Genomic DNA, 14,946 nt, shown 5'->3' with positions numbered 1-14,946 from the left:
TTATTGATTTGAGCCATAAAAAATGTTCTTTAATACTAATTAAGTTGAATGAAGTCATATTTAAATAATTTAGAATAATTAAGGTGTTAACGCTAGACGGCTCAGATCAATTTTATCTTGATTGGGCGGAATTTTTATCAGTTTCCGAGAAATTCTAAATTTAAGTTTAATTTAAATTGAATTCTTGAAGAGAAACATTTTCGGGGATTTTTAAAAATATGTGAAATGTAATAATGTGAAAATGCAATATTGTGAAAATGTAATATTGTGAAAATGCAATATTGTGAAAATGTAATATTGTGAAAATGTAATATTGTGAAAATGAAAGTTTAGATACATAGTTTGCAAGAATCTATGTAAGAAAGTCACCGGAAAAAGTTTCTGAAAAAATCTGGAAGTAAAAACAATGGTAAAAAAGTCCCGATTTTCTGAAGTCCTAGGACAGAATTTCACTGGAAATACAGTCCTCAGTTTTAGACTCCTGGGACTTTTTTCCTAAAATAATATTGGGGCTGCCAAAAAGTCTCAGGAAATAATATCACATGCATTAAAGAACCAGAATAAAGTTCTAGAAAATAAAGTATCAAAATTGTAGGACTTTATTTCCAGAGACTTTTTAGTGCCAAAATTTAGGATTTAATTTCAAAAAAGATTTTTTTTTTGGCCGCTAAATGTTTGCAAAGTTTTAATATTATATTAGCATGTAACGTAATACAATAATATTAAAATGTCATGTAATTAAAAAAGGGTCTGCGATTCACAACTATCTCCTTACAAGCATTGTTTAATTGAGAAAACTATTGTAAATATATGTTTTTGGCTTTGATAATTTACTATTTTTAATCTATGCTTTCAAATAAGTTCCACCAATTACTATTTATATTACAACAAAATGAAATTCAAGCATTTGTTTATTGTAAAGTAAACGTCTTTGAAATAAGGCATGAGATAAAAAGCATTCCTGGCATTCTCAAATTCTTGTATTTTAAATAGCTTTTGATATATTTTTGTAACTTTAAAAGTTTACTTTATTTTTCTCTTGTTATTTAAAAGGGAAAAATCAGCTTTTTTGTTAAACCTAATAGGGTATTAAACCGTATATAGATACGGTGAATGGGAGTCAAAACGACCCCTTGCAAATCCTATGTGCGCAAACAATGTGCCATATTTGTTTGCAAAAACTTCTTTAAATTGTGAAATCCAAGAAACGCCCTTAACGTATATTTACCTAAAGGGGACAAAGTATTTTGAACAGAAATGAATTATTTAAAGCGTTTAAAAGAGGTAGAAACAACATATTTTAACCTTTTTAGAAAGGTACTCTTAACCTATAAATACATACCAGCAGTATAGGGTTTAATGTGAAGCAACTGAGTAATTCTGATTTGATTTCTCTTGGTTTCTCTATCAAGATTATAATTTTCTAATCTCTATTACGTTGTGTACTGGACCTTTATTATTTCAAACTCTTCAAATATTTGATCTGGCAAAAATTTTAGTTTGAAACATCATAGCCTAGGTTGCTTTTTAAAAAAAATTAAACGTTTTTTCTAACAGCCTTATAATGTGAGAAATTTGGTCAGATCGTCCCAAGACGACAGCTAACAACTCAATGTCTGATAGTTTAACTCTCAGTGACTCCGTTGGGCCTGCCAGGTAAGCTTCTCTCAGTGCTGTAGGATTCCACGAATTCTTTCGAAAATGAAAAAAAAAACTAACATAATATGTGATTCTTAATATTTTTCGAAGTCTAAACAATGAGCTAATTTTCCTATTTTGAAAAGGAACAAATTTTTCTTCTTTTTGCAGAATAGTTTTTAGTTTTTTATATTGATAATTCTAATTTTTTGCAATTAAAAAGTGTAATTAAATAACATGTTTGATGAAACCTATTTCCTGTTATAACAGATCTGATATTCTGAGAAATTAAAGATTAAAACGAATGTATCTTCACCTTTTGGAATTGTTTTTAATGTTGTTTTTTTCGAATTGGTGGCCAATTCTTGCAATTCTAAAATAATAATAGTTTTTCTTACCTGAATATTTAGAAATAAGGATGTTAAAGAAGTTATATATTTATCTATATAATAAAACAAGACATTCGTATAGATGTTGCGCATAGCCGGTCAAACGGCTGGACCAATTGGGCTGAAATTTTTTGAGGACACTCATGGGTAACGGGCAACGCCGGGATCTTCAGTTAGTTCTTAATAAAGTAATATTTGTTTTCAGACCAGCTTCGAGGAACTCTCTCTTTAGAAACAACAGTACAAATTCATATCAGGTTAAACAGATTTAAATACATTGTGTCCAACAAAACATGACACTAGCAATAGCATTAATCTTTGCATTTATTTGAGACACATAATGTGGTCTTTCTTTTTTGTGCTGTTAATATTACCAAAGATATAAAGAATTTCGTTCAGATTTCGATTTCTTAAAATAAAACCAAACTTGTCGAAATCGGAACAAAATTAATCATATCTTCGACAGACCTGCACATTTTGGAAATGCTAGGACTAGGGTTATTTCGTGACTATTAACTCTAGAAAAATGCCTTAAACTATTTAAAGATCAAAGAATTTCTTCAGGCCGACTTGTAATGTTTCGTGGGACACCCTGTAGTTCTTAAAATTTAGTATTTTAAGAATACCCCTGAAGGGGGGCAGTATGAGTAATTTTTTAACATTGTAATATTTACGAGAAAGAATTTAATTATCGTAAATGGATTTGCAAGCTATTATCTAGAATTCCAGACATTTTGGCAATAATTTAGCAACCAGTGATTCATTTGAAGACAATCTTGCGAATTTCTGCAAATTTACGGAGAAAAGGAAAGAATAGGGTACATTATCTAATATTTAATACTATAATTAGTTTTTTTAAGTGGTTTTTAGATAAAGAGGAGAAAGTTATTACCCCCAGGAAAGCTGCTGCGTAGTTCTAAGTATGAGGAGGAGGTATCTGACGGTCAGCTTGGTATAAACGAGAGAGAACTCAACTCTATGAATAAACATATTCCAGGTAATCTTTAAAGGGACTGTCTACGTATTTTCCCTGTGACCCTGTATTTAAAGATAAACCTGTTTGTTAGACAAGAGTATCTGCAGAACAACTTCTAATAAAGTAAAAATGATGGAGTTATACTATTTTGTTCATCGAAAGTGCTTGTTTTTGTTTTTGATTTATCTATAAAAGTCAGTGCTAGAGAATGTGGGATTAGACTTTACGAATCTGACTTTACTTCTTTTATTCTTTGTACACCTTCCAATTAACCCCACTTTAGCTGGGGTGTTAAAAAATGCTGCACAGTGCACAAGTATTTAAAAACTATTTGTTGGGTTAAAAATCAATTTATTGCTGAGAAGGATGGGGGGGGAGGACTAGTTTGTGAGGGATCAGGGTTCAACAAATAAACTGCAAATGCAAGATTAAATTTCGCACAGTCAGCGAATACAGAACTGCAGTTTTGGGCGCGAAAAGAATGAGAGAATTAAAATAAATGTCTCGAATGCATTTCCGTTTAAAATGTTTTTTTAAAGATATTTACAGCGACAACCCTACTGTTTATTTTATACTAAATGCTAAGAACAATGTCCTCTTTTATCATTGCGCTATTGTTAATATAAACTTTTTTTCTAACCCTCATCATAGCTATTCTCAAATAGGAAAAAATAATAAACATAATATAACAGTATATGATAAAGAGCAAGTTTAATACGATGTAACAAAAATATTAAAAAAAATCCCAAGACAAATTCTCCATTGTTGGAAACCCAATTTCATTTTATGAAATGAAACCCGTGGGAGTCAAAACATAATTTAATCTAGTTTTTAAATTTGCTGGGTTGAAGGGGTGTCATATACATGATAAACAATTTACCTAGTAAAACGATCAGTTATTTTTTTCTCTTTCTTTTAGAATATAAACTTTTATTGTAACTAAGAAAACGTTTAAAAGCCAAATTTGAAAATTTACAATACGTACATGGGTTACATAAACATTAAAGGCTTTGACAAATTACATTGTTTTTTTTTCGCAATTTACACCCTAAACAGAAGTAATCACTGTTAGGGTGTTTGTATGCAGGATCATAATTTGTGAACACTTAAACCGATTTGCCTCAAATTTTAATTGGGGAACTCGGTAGACCCACGGGAATGTTCTTAGTATGGTTTCAAAATTATAAATCAAGTAGGTTGACTTAAATAGAGAAAGTTTGGTATGCAGGAGAAGCTGGATACCCTTCACCTATATAAATTCTTAGAATAAAGAGCAGAATTGTTTGGTTGAAAATATCCATATTGTTTGTTAATAATAGTATAAATCAGAATAAAATCATTTCATAATTAGATTTTAAACGAGTCACGGAAGTTCGTAGTAAGATTTTGACTCCACTGGAGACCACCGGAGGGAATTCTTTTTCACTGGAGGGGTTTGAAAAAATGCTTTTTACAATTCAAAACTTTACGCAGGGTGATATTTACATTCCACTGGAGGGGGTCAGATGTCCTTCCTGGGGGGTTATAATTCCACTGGAGGGATTCAGTTTATAAACCCCCAGGAAGGATATCTGAATCCCTCCAGTGGAATTATAAACCCCTTGAAAGGATAACTGAATCCCTCCAGTGGAATTATAAACCCCCGGGAAGGATATCTGATTCCCTCCAGTGGAATTATAACCCCCCGGGAAGGATATCTGAATCCCTCCAGTGGAATTATAAACCCCTAAGAAGGATATCTGAATCCCTCCAGTGGAATTATAAACCCTTAGGAAGGATAACTGAATTCCTCCAGTGGAATTATAACCCCCCAGGAAGGACATCAGAATCCCTCCAGTGGAATGTAAATCACCCTGCGTAAAGTTTTAAATTGTAAAAAGCATTTTTTCAAACCCCTCCAGTGAAAATAAAATCCCTCCGGTGGTCTCCAGTAGAATCGAAATCTTACTACGATCTTCTTTGAGTCATTGTAACGCAATTAAATTGTAACGCAATTAAATTGTAATGCAATTGTAATTGTAACGTTATTGTATTTGTAATGCAATTGTAATTTGCAACCTGTTGGTGTAAGCCATTCATATTTAAATCATAAAATATATAAAATTCAAAATTTGTAATAAGTAATTTTTCTTTTCAGCCCTGAAGGGATATAATGGAAAGGTCGCAACATTCCGTCAACATTATTACCCGGAGGTGAGTTTTAACATTATTACCCGGAGTTGAGTTTTAACATTATTACCCGGAGTTGAGTTTTAACATTATTACCCGGAGTTGAGTTTTAACATTATTACCCGGGGCCGGGTTTGAGTTTTAACTTGATATTTTTGAAGAATCATCAAAATATTTGTTTTGAATTTAAATTGCAATGTTCAGATTAAATTTTTAGCTGAAATACATTTATAGTCCAATGAGAACCAGAAAACTGTGGAAGTTGGCTCAAGTTATGATTATGATAGTGTGCTGTTCAAAACTATATTCTAAAATGTTTAGGGAGGATGGGGTTGGGTTATAACTATCTGTGGATTTCTTGTACAGATGTACACAACAGGATTGCAATTCAGGTACTGTACAACTTTAAACCACGTTGGTGGGTGCATGTCTGGCTAGACATGGTAGTTTAGCTGAGAGTGCGCGTAACAACCTGCTTGAGGGAGAGCGCCATAGGGATTTAAAGAAATATTTAGCGCTCTTATACTTGACAATTACACAAACATCTTTTAGGTCTTAAATTTCTGTACAATACCGCACTCTCAGCTCAACTACTATGTCTAGCCAGACATTCCCTTTAAACATATTGTACATTCAAAATGTGCTCACGCAGAATCACAGGTCCTGTTTAGGGTGGAGTCACGATACCAGAGCAAGGAGTATGGAATATAATGGAGAAAGGATCCACCCGGCCCGCCCTATTATATGATTATTCATGCATTGCAGACGGTACTCCATTTGAATAAGAAATATAAACTTTCCTTAACTGTCTGATGTACACATACCGTGTGCATGTATTCAGAATAGGTTATTTTACATATTACACAGGGAAAAAAGTAGGCTGAATAACGTCAAACAAACACATATTTTGGGATGCAAAAATATTGGCAATACATACGTATTTTTGTATCATATAAAAAATCGGTTTTATTTGATATGGTTTGGTAAAAAAAAAATTAAAGAAATAAAAGACGACCTTTGAAAACTCTTTTCAAATGAAGAACCGTCTTTAAAGCATGTATAAATCATATGGTACTGGTATAGGGCGGGCCGGGTCGATCCGTTCTCCATTCAATTCCATACTCCTTGTACCATGGAGTTACTAACTGGGTTACCGGAACTAAAAATCCAAGCATGTTTTAACCCTATTCCTGCTGGGGGGGGGGGTCAAATTGACCCCCCTGTACCTACGCTTAAAATGTACCGTATATAGGCTGTACAATTCTGGTAGGTGACGGTGAATATATTTACATTATTCTATTACAAATGTTGTCCATATACATCAAATGCACTTTAGTACTACTTTAATGTCTTCCTCCTATTCTACAGTTTTCTAGTTATCACTGTATTACAATTAAAGTTTAAATGACAATCAAACATGTGAAAATTAGCTTGACACTTTATACAAATACAATTTGTGTACAATAACTGTACATTTAAAATATAAAACATTTACATTTAATGTCTTGTACACGTAATTTTTATAAACATTTACTGTACAGTATATTTATTTCTAGTACTGCGTCGTAAAAGACCCGAAAGGGGCAAGAAGCGCCTTTAATTATAAGCATGTTTTCATTTCTTTTAATTATCCTTTTGACAAGATAATTAACACCTCAGATCATCTGTCATTCATATCCTTCAAACAAGAATAATCTGTATCTGTTATACCCGTCTGTCTGTGTGTTAACTATAGATGATGTTTAAGTCTATATATTTTAAGATAAATTGTTTAGAGAATGGGGGGGGGGAGGGGAGAGTAATGATATTTTGCAAGGTGGAATGATGGGAAGCATTTAAAGAGTCGGAATGGGGGGAGGGGGTGATAGTTTTTAAAAAAGGTGTGAAATTTCTTGGTTGGAAAGGAACTCAGATTTTCTAATCTCTATATCTTTTGCAATCTGATGGTGTAAACCAAATATGTTTAAACTTGAATGTTTGATCTTACAGAATATATAATTCAAAATATCAAATTGGGTTGCAAAGATATAGGGATGAGAAAATCAGAGTTTGTGGCAAAAACTCGGTTCCTTAAAGATTCAATAATAACTATGAAATATAACATAACATATGTTAAGCTTTAAACTTAGTATTGTTACTTTTCTTGCAAACATGTAAAAATAGCTAAACCTAGAGTTTATTGCTTTTGTCAATATTTTACCTGACCAAAACTAACTTCTCTAGGGGTCATGTTAAAAAGATAGATTCTTTCATTTTTTGGAATAGTCTTGATCTTTATATTTAAAATGGTTTATTTTTTATTTTTTTAAAATTAAACAATAATGAAATATATTTTAGTTTTGGAGTTCTGTATTTACGTATTCTAAAGATATTTGCAACAGAAAATATAATATTTACAGGTAAAAGAATAAAAAATTTAATCTTAAACGAAAAAAGAACTGTTGGCATATTTTCAAGTGACCCTCAAGGCAATAATGGCAATGTTCGATACAACGATGTCATTAAAACCTTAATCTGATATAGAACGTCGTTGTTTTGATTCAAAAAGTGTTAAATTTTGATAATTTCTCCAGTGCTTATTATAAGCAAGAAATGCGCAAATCCCACTTTTGCAGGGAAACGTCCAATAAAAATAAATGGTTTAAGGAAAACAAAAACATGGAAATATAATTCATACTTGATCAGACAAAACTTTGCGGTGCCATCTTTGCTAGGAGGGTCACTTGAAATTACGCTTACAGTCCCTTTATTTTCTAAAAAAGGATTTTGTTACAATACAATCCGATTAAAAAAATTTCTAAAAATCATATTTTCTGATCCGGTCCTCTTTCTTTGCAACCAGATATCGCAGACCTTTGATATTTCAACTGTGGTTGACTGCTAAGACCTTAGTCTAAACCTAAAATAATAAAGGTTTGAATTGTTAGGTTGCAAAGATTTAGGGGGAAAATTAGAGTTCATGGTGACTGGTGGGTGTTCAGTTCCTTTCCATGAAAACCAAAAAGATCGACGTGATTCTTTCACAAGACCACAAAATTTGTAATTCATTTATCTTTGCAACCTGATAGTGTAAACCTTTGATATTTCAAACTTTTATTATTTGATCACACAAAATTAATTGCTAGTTTGAAAATTGAAATATCCAATATCTACAACACAATGTTGCAAGGAAAAAAGTGATTAGAGTTTTTATAAAAAAGCAACATTTTATCTAAAAAGCCAAGCAATGTAATTTCTTTTTTACAATATGGAATACTAATTTTTTCTCATCGGAATTTTTTTCAAATTCTTAAAACTTATTATTTTGACTTAATTTTGCATTAATTGTTTAAAATAAGTTACAATTTAAAAAAGCTTTTGATTTTCAGGGTTTATTGGAACAGGATGCATAGCAGTCAGCTTCGGGTTATCTCCAGTTATAGTTGCATTTTGTAGGTTAGTTACTAACTTAAAAACTAAAAGAAATAATTTAGGACAATGTTTCTATTTAGTAATAGATATAAAAGAAATAATTTAGGACACCCTTTTTTTCAGCATTGAATTGTTTATATGACTTTTATCAAACTCAAATTATATAGGGGCTACTCACAAAACATGAGACTTCAGAGAAGACTGTAGTAAATTAATACTATCTGTTTCTTTATATGCATAATTTCCTGGAACTGTAAACTTGTTCCTTTCTTTGTCAAAACATTTAAAAGGCCTTAAAATGTCTATTCGAGGCATAATGTTCACATTGTCGCGTGCATATATTTTGCAAGATGGGACGGCAATATTGAAAGTGTAAATACTAATACATATATTAATAAAAAGGTAAGGAATGTATATATACCAATATATATAAATATGAGGGTAAGGAAAGGAATGTATAATTTCCATTATTCAATAAAATAAGACAAGATATTCGCATATCTGTTCCCTATAGGCGGCCAAACGGCTGGACCGAATGGGCTGTTGAGGGAACCCATATGTACCCTGGGGCCGGGGGTAACATAGGCCAAACAATTTCTAAAATTTGTGTTTTTCAAAAATTATTTTTTTTTCGAAAATAAAATTTGTTTTCTCAATTTGTTTTATTTAATTCCACGGGCAAAGCCGGGCCGTTCAGCTAGTATATTATATAACTTAAGATTTTTTTTTGTAAATCACTAAATGTTCTTATTATGTTATAGAATATTATTTATACATTTTAAATATAAAAAACAGGTTACCTTTATGCTAGCACTCAGCATCCATTTTTTATTTCCCACTAAACATTAACTTTATCTGATGCTAATCTTAAAAAGTCGGTTTATATTAGGAAACAGTTTCTTTCATTATGTTTATCTGAGTGTATTTGAGACAGTGTGTCTGTTTCATGTTCTGTTAGATTATGTGTGTATACAATAATACAACAAGAAACGACAAGTTGAAGTCGGGAAAACATTTTTCAAATTGTTAAATTCATCAAATTCGTCGCAGTCATAACATTTCTTTTTCTCTCAGTCTTTTCTCTCTGTTTCTTTTCCCATACATTAATTACAGGGCTTCCAGCATGCGAAAACTTTTGCAAAATTGCGAAATTTCGCGAAAATTTTCATTCGTATTTCGCAAATTTGTTCGCGAAAACAATGCATAATTTCCTGAAGAAATATGAGAAAAATTGCAAACTTTTTCGCTTTTTTTTCTACGAATTTTCAATTAAATTTTTGCGAAACGATTTACACATTTCGTTGTAAACCCCTGTACGTGTACGGTAATTCCAAAAATGTTATGGAATGTTTGAAATATCTAAATATGAATTTGTATTTTTAGACGTAAATCCACTCGTTTAACGGCTGTTATGGGAGGTTTAGTCATGTCCCTTGCACTTTTATTCGCTTCATTTGCTACACAGCTACATCAAGTACTTTTAAGGTAAATCATAACATATTCCCCCCCCCCCCAACCACAATCTCCCATTTAACAAAGGAAGTGAGTCTTTGCCACAAACTCTGATTTTTTATTGCAATTCAATGTCGAAGACCTTTGATTTCAGAATATGAATTTTGTTAGATCAAATAATCTAAGTTTGAAATATATTACAGTATCAAGTTGCTTGGATATAATTGAAATTTAAAATATGATTCTGTGGCTAAACCTCACTTCCTTTTTTGGTCCTCATTTTAGTGAAAATAATTGTTTGTTGATTAAAATTCTAAAAACTCCAATTTAAAGTGCCGTTGTTTATCGGATATGCCATCTATGCCATCTCTTTTAACTCGTTTTAATACATTCTTTTAAGATTCTTTTTTTCTAATAAAATTAATATAATAAATTGCTATAGATATATTTGTTTTGTATTTTTGCACAAAGACTAAACAAGACGCATTTCCCAGTGTACCTTCTATATTTGGAGTGCTACGTCTGATGCACAATAGTACCCTTTGAATCAGACATGCTGCAATATTGTGTTTAAAATATTGTTTAGCTACGGAATAATATTCGGTATTGGGTGTGGTCTAGTAAGGGAAACAAGTGTTCTTATGTTAAGTCAATATTTTAAAAGGTAAGTAAACATATCTATTATTCTTCTAAAAATATTATTTAAATAATTCTCATAAAATAAGAATAAACTTTTTTCTTTAAAGATTTATTGTTTAATAAAGAATTTAGCTTGCTGGACTACGTTTACAATTATTCAAAATTGATTTACTGATGTAGTTTATTATTAGTTAAAAATCTGAATTTCTGATTTTTGAAATTTCAAACACATTTTTTTCTTCATCAAATTTGATTAATTTATTTTATCGAACGAACAATAAATATTTAAACAATGTTGATGATGAATATTTTATTATTGATTAAGTTTTAATTTTTTTCTATTTTTTTCTTTTGATTAGGAGGATTGAGTAGAACAATTAATAACAAAAATTGATTAGAATATTTGATTAGAATGAACGATATGAATATTTGATTACAATAATTTATTATAATAATTGATTAGATTGATTACAATAATTTATAAGAATAATTGATTAGAATAATTGATAAGAATAATTGATTAGAATAATTGATAAGAATAATTGATTAGAATAATTGATTAGAATAATTGATTAGAATAATTGATTAGAATAATTGATCAGAATAATCGACTAGAATAATTGATTAGAATAATCGATTCGAATAGTTTATTAAAATAACTGATTATAATAATCAATTAAAATACTTGATTAGAATAATTGATTAGGAAACGTGAACTGGTTGAGATCTTGTCCTCTCTAGGTCAAGGATTTGGAATTATTGTGTTTTCAAATATCATCGATATATTAATAGAGTAAGTAAATTAAATATTAACCCTTTTTGAGCCTAGATTGGCATCCTCCCCCCCCCCCAAAAAAAAAAGATATATAAATTACAAAACATTTTTTAACGGTTCAGTCAAAATAGATTGGTTAAATAAGAGACTAATTTTAGCATTTATTGTAGTGAACCAAAATTTTCCAAATTGAAGATCTCACGCAAAAAAAAAGATAATTGAAATTTTGCAAATTATTCCCAATAATTGAAGCTATAAACAATTGCGTTTTTATTTGAAAATGCCGAGAGAGTCAAAAGAATAGAGATGGGCATCGTGGTTATTGAACGAACAAAATAAACGAGTTTAAATCGTTTAAACGAACTTGAGAAAACTATAGTATTCAACTGAATAATCGAATATTTCACAAGATTTCAAATAAACGATCGTTTTTTACTGCACAAACGGTTTTATTGAACTAAAGATTTTACTGAACGATAGTTAGGAAGAAAACGAACGAAAAATATGGAAAATGATTTTAAAAGCTAATGAAATCAATTTTTTAACGATAAAAAAACGAAATGGGTCGTTCATGAGAGCTGAAAGAACAAAATGAAAAAAGTCAAACATGCTCATCTATACAAGTGAAACTAAAAGCCGAGACATACGTGCCGTTAAAGTCAATTTTCGATTCCTCTTAAAAGGCTTTAAAGAGACTGTTAATGGGGTATAGGCTGAAGCCTAAACATTTTAGGAGTTGATCGCGACCAATATTAGTTATATCTGATGTCCCTGTCTTGAGAAATTGATATAAAACTGTGTCAAAGGTATATTAAAAACTCATATATATGTATCTAGTCGACAAAGCCTTATGACAAGATACTAAACGGTCATTGTGGGAAGTTCTAGCCATGTGATACATATAGAGCCACGTGACTAAATACTGCACTGCCATTCACCCCCTTTCATCTTACCTGAACAGTCCCTTTAAGCTTCTAATTTCATAATATTGTCAAAGAGAAGCTAATTTTTCATAATTTTAGCCTCCTGCAATAAACAAAACAGTTTACAACTTCAAATTTACAAATTATTAAATAAGAAATGACATCATTATATGTCATTTATTTGTTCAAATAAATAAGGCCATTATTTAATAACTTTTTATCTTGATAATTTAGATATGTCGGATGGAGGTTTGGGCTTCAAATAATAACGGGTATTACTTTTAAACATTTAGAAAAGACACAAAACAAATGTATACAATTGTTAGAGAATATTATAATTATACATATAACTTTCACTTTGATGCAATTTCAAAACAATACGCACACTACAAGAATTCTTATGCCGGTTTTTTAAAAATAATCCATTATTTTATCAAATTATAAATAACGTTCCTTGAAAATGGTAAGATGTAATCTTATTTGCCACTTTATGTACACATACTATACTATTGATAACTTTATGTACACATACTATACTATTGATAACTTTATGTACACATACTATACTATTGATAACTTTTTAGTCCTACACGACCTACACCGATACAATTTACATCGAAATTAGTAAGAAAATCCGATAAAAAAAGTGTTTGATGATTTAAATTTTAGAAATTCATCTAAATTTTTTGTTTAGGATTAGTTTGTGGTCTATTCTTTCTCGGAATGTTTTACAGATCAGGGAACTATTCAAAACCATAAAATAATAATTTGATAAGTTTTTCAGTTTTATGACTTAACTATCTTTTACTCTAATTGTTTGCAGCAAGCCAGAGAATTTTTTTTTATAAAATTTGAAATTTTTATGAATTAATAAAAAAAATATTCTTTTTATTGAATATTTGTTTTATAGCAAGCCTTTATCATCCCCAGAGACGAGCTATTCTTCATTTAAAGGTTACAAATATAAAACTTTAAATTAAAATATTTGCCATTTCAAGAATTTAGTAAAACTTTTAGATTAAAAGCCAGCCGTTCCAAGATATATTCTTCTAATACAAATAGACTATTTCGCAGAGTTTATTAAAAAAAATTATTTTATTTTATTTTCAACCCCTTTACATGTATTGTAATACCACAGCTCTGATTCAAACAATATCTTTGTGTCTCTCAGGTCAATTTCTTGTTCAATCTGATCATGGCGTCACAAGTAGTCCAAGTTTTTATGTGTTGTCAAAATCTAATGTCTGAAAATATCTGTTTAGGATATGTCTAAGAAGAAAGGAAAAGACAAGAGTAAGATTGACAATAAACCTGCATATTTTGATTTTACAACTCTTCATGTCTCCAGTCTTCAAGTCATTATACTCTCAACCATTCTCACCAGTGCAGGGGCATACACTCCCTTTATTACATTGGTAAGATTAGGAGTATTCACTCCCTTTATTTTATTAGTAAGTTTAAAGGTTTACACTCCCTTTATTACATTTGTAAGATTAGGGGTATATACTCCCTTCATTAAATTAGTAAGTTTAGGGGCATACACTCACTTTATTAAATTGGTAAATTTAGGGACATACATTCCCTTTATTTTGTTGGTAAGTTTAGGGGTGTACACTCCCTTTATTGCATTGGTAAGTTTAGGGTTATACATTCCCTATATTTCATTGTTCGGTTTAGTGGTATACACTTCCTTTATTTCATTGGTAAGTTCAGGGGTTTACTCTCCCTTTATTTCATTGGTAAGCTTAGGGGTTTACACTCCCTTTATTTCATTGATAAGTTTAGGGGCATATACTCCCTTTATTAAATTGGTCACTTTAGGAGTATACCTATCCCGTCACATCATTTAAAAAAATAGAATTCCTGGGGAAAAACCTGGAAATGAGAACCATAGAGAAAATTCATTATTTCATTTAATCACATTTAAAAAATAGAATTCCTGGGGAAAAACCTGGAAATAAGAACCATAGAGAAAATTCATTATTTCATTTAATCACATTTAAAAAATTGAATTCCTGGGGAAAAACCTGGAAATAAGAACCATAGAGAAAATTCATTATTTCATTTAATCACAAGTAAAAAGGGCTGAGAAAAATAGAGACCTTGGTTTTGGGTTTCAGAGACTTTTTGCAACAGATGATTTTTAGTACAAAATAGAGACCTTGGTTTGGGGTTTCAGAGACTTTATGCAACAGATGATTTTTAGTACAAAATTCTTGGACTTAATTTCCAAAAACTTTTTTCAGAAATCATTTTTAAGTTTCAATTTTTTATTATTGATGTTTTGTTTAGATTTTAATCCTACGTGGCGAGGATTTAGTTGAACGTTATGTTGAGCTGAACTCTTATCTGGGTGTAGGAATTATACTAGGTGTCTCAACATTCGGTCTTATCATAATATCAAGGTATACATGAAGTTCAGACTGCTAGGTTTTCTTCATCATAATATCAAGGTATACATACAGTTCACACTACTAGGTTTTCTTCATCATAATATCAAGGTATACATACAGTTCACACAACTAGGTTTTCTTCATCATAATATCAAGGTATACATACAGTTCACACTGCTAG

The 14,946-nt window shown here is 30.6% G+C and overlaps 1 protein-coding gene and 1 long non-coding RNA gene across 2 annotated transcripts in view; both read left to right on the top strand.

Annotated features, from left to right (window-relative positions):
• Positions 1-231: 231 nt before the first annotated feature.
• On the top strand, positions 232-2,284 carry LOC111714987 (uncharacterized). Its single transcript, XR_002768143.1, has 3 exons — positions 232-409; positions 1,584-1,656; positions 2,233-2,284. It is a non-coding gene; the product is annotated as an uncharacterized LOC111714987 (long non-coding RNA).
• Positions 2,285-2,670: 386 nt separating this feature from the next.
• LOC111714985 (monocarboxylate transporter 10) overlaps positions 2,671-14,946 on the top strand; it is a 26,054-nt gene continuing 13,778 nt past the window's right edge. The window contains exons 1-14 of the mRNA XM_023490213.1: positions 2,671-2,674; positions 2,926-3,024; positions 5,141-5,196; positions 5,494-5,564; positions 7,510-7,571; positions 8,541-8,607; positions 9,967-10,068; positions 10,622-10,699; positions 11,381-11,467; positions 12,607-12,644; positions 13,067-13,111; positions 13,283-13,326; positions 13,635-13,787; positions 14,665-14,777. Of these exons, the coding sequence (XP_023345981.1) occupies positions 2,671-2,674; positions 2,926-3,024; positions 5,141-5,196; positions 5,494-5,564; positions 7,510-7,571; positions 8,541-8,607; positions 9,967-10,068; positions 10,622-10,699; positions 11,381-11,467; positions 12,607-12,644; positions 13,067-13,111; positions 13,283-13,326; positions 13,635-13,787; positions 14,665-14,777 (1,019 nt within the window). The remainder of the gene's footprint in view (positions 2,675-2,925; positions 3,025-5,140; positions 5,197-5,493; positions 5,565-7,509; positions 7,572-8,540; positions 8,608-9,966; positions 10,069-10,621; positions 10,700-11,380; positions 11,468-12,606; positions 12,645-13,066; positions 13,112-13,282; positions 13,327-13,634; positions 13,788-14,664; positions 14,778-14,946) is intronic.

Source organism: Eurytemora carolleeae, unplaced genomic scaffold (genome assembly GCF_000591075.1).
Source record: "Eurytemora carolleeae unplaced genomic scaffold, Eaff_2.0 scaffold1686, whole genome shotgun sequence".
Lineage (NCBI taxonomy): Eukaryota > Metazoa > Arthropoda > Copepoda > Calanoida > Temoridae > Eurytemora > Eurytemora carolleeae.
The sequence above is the reverse complement of the archived record's forward strand: the minus strand, read 5'-3'. Positions and strand labels throughout refer to the sequence as shown.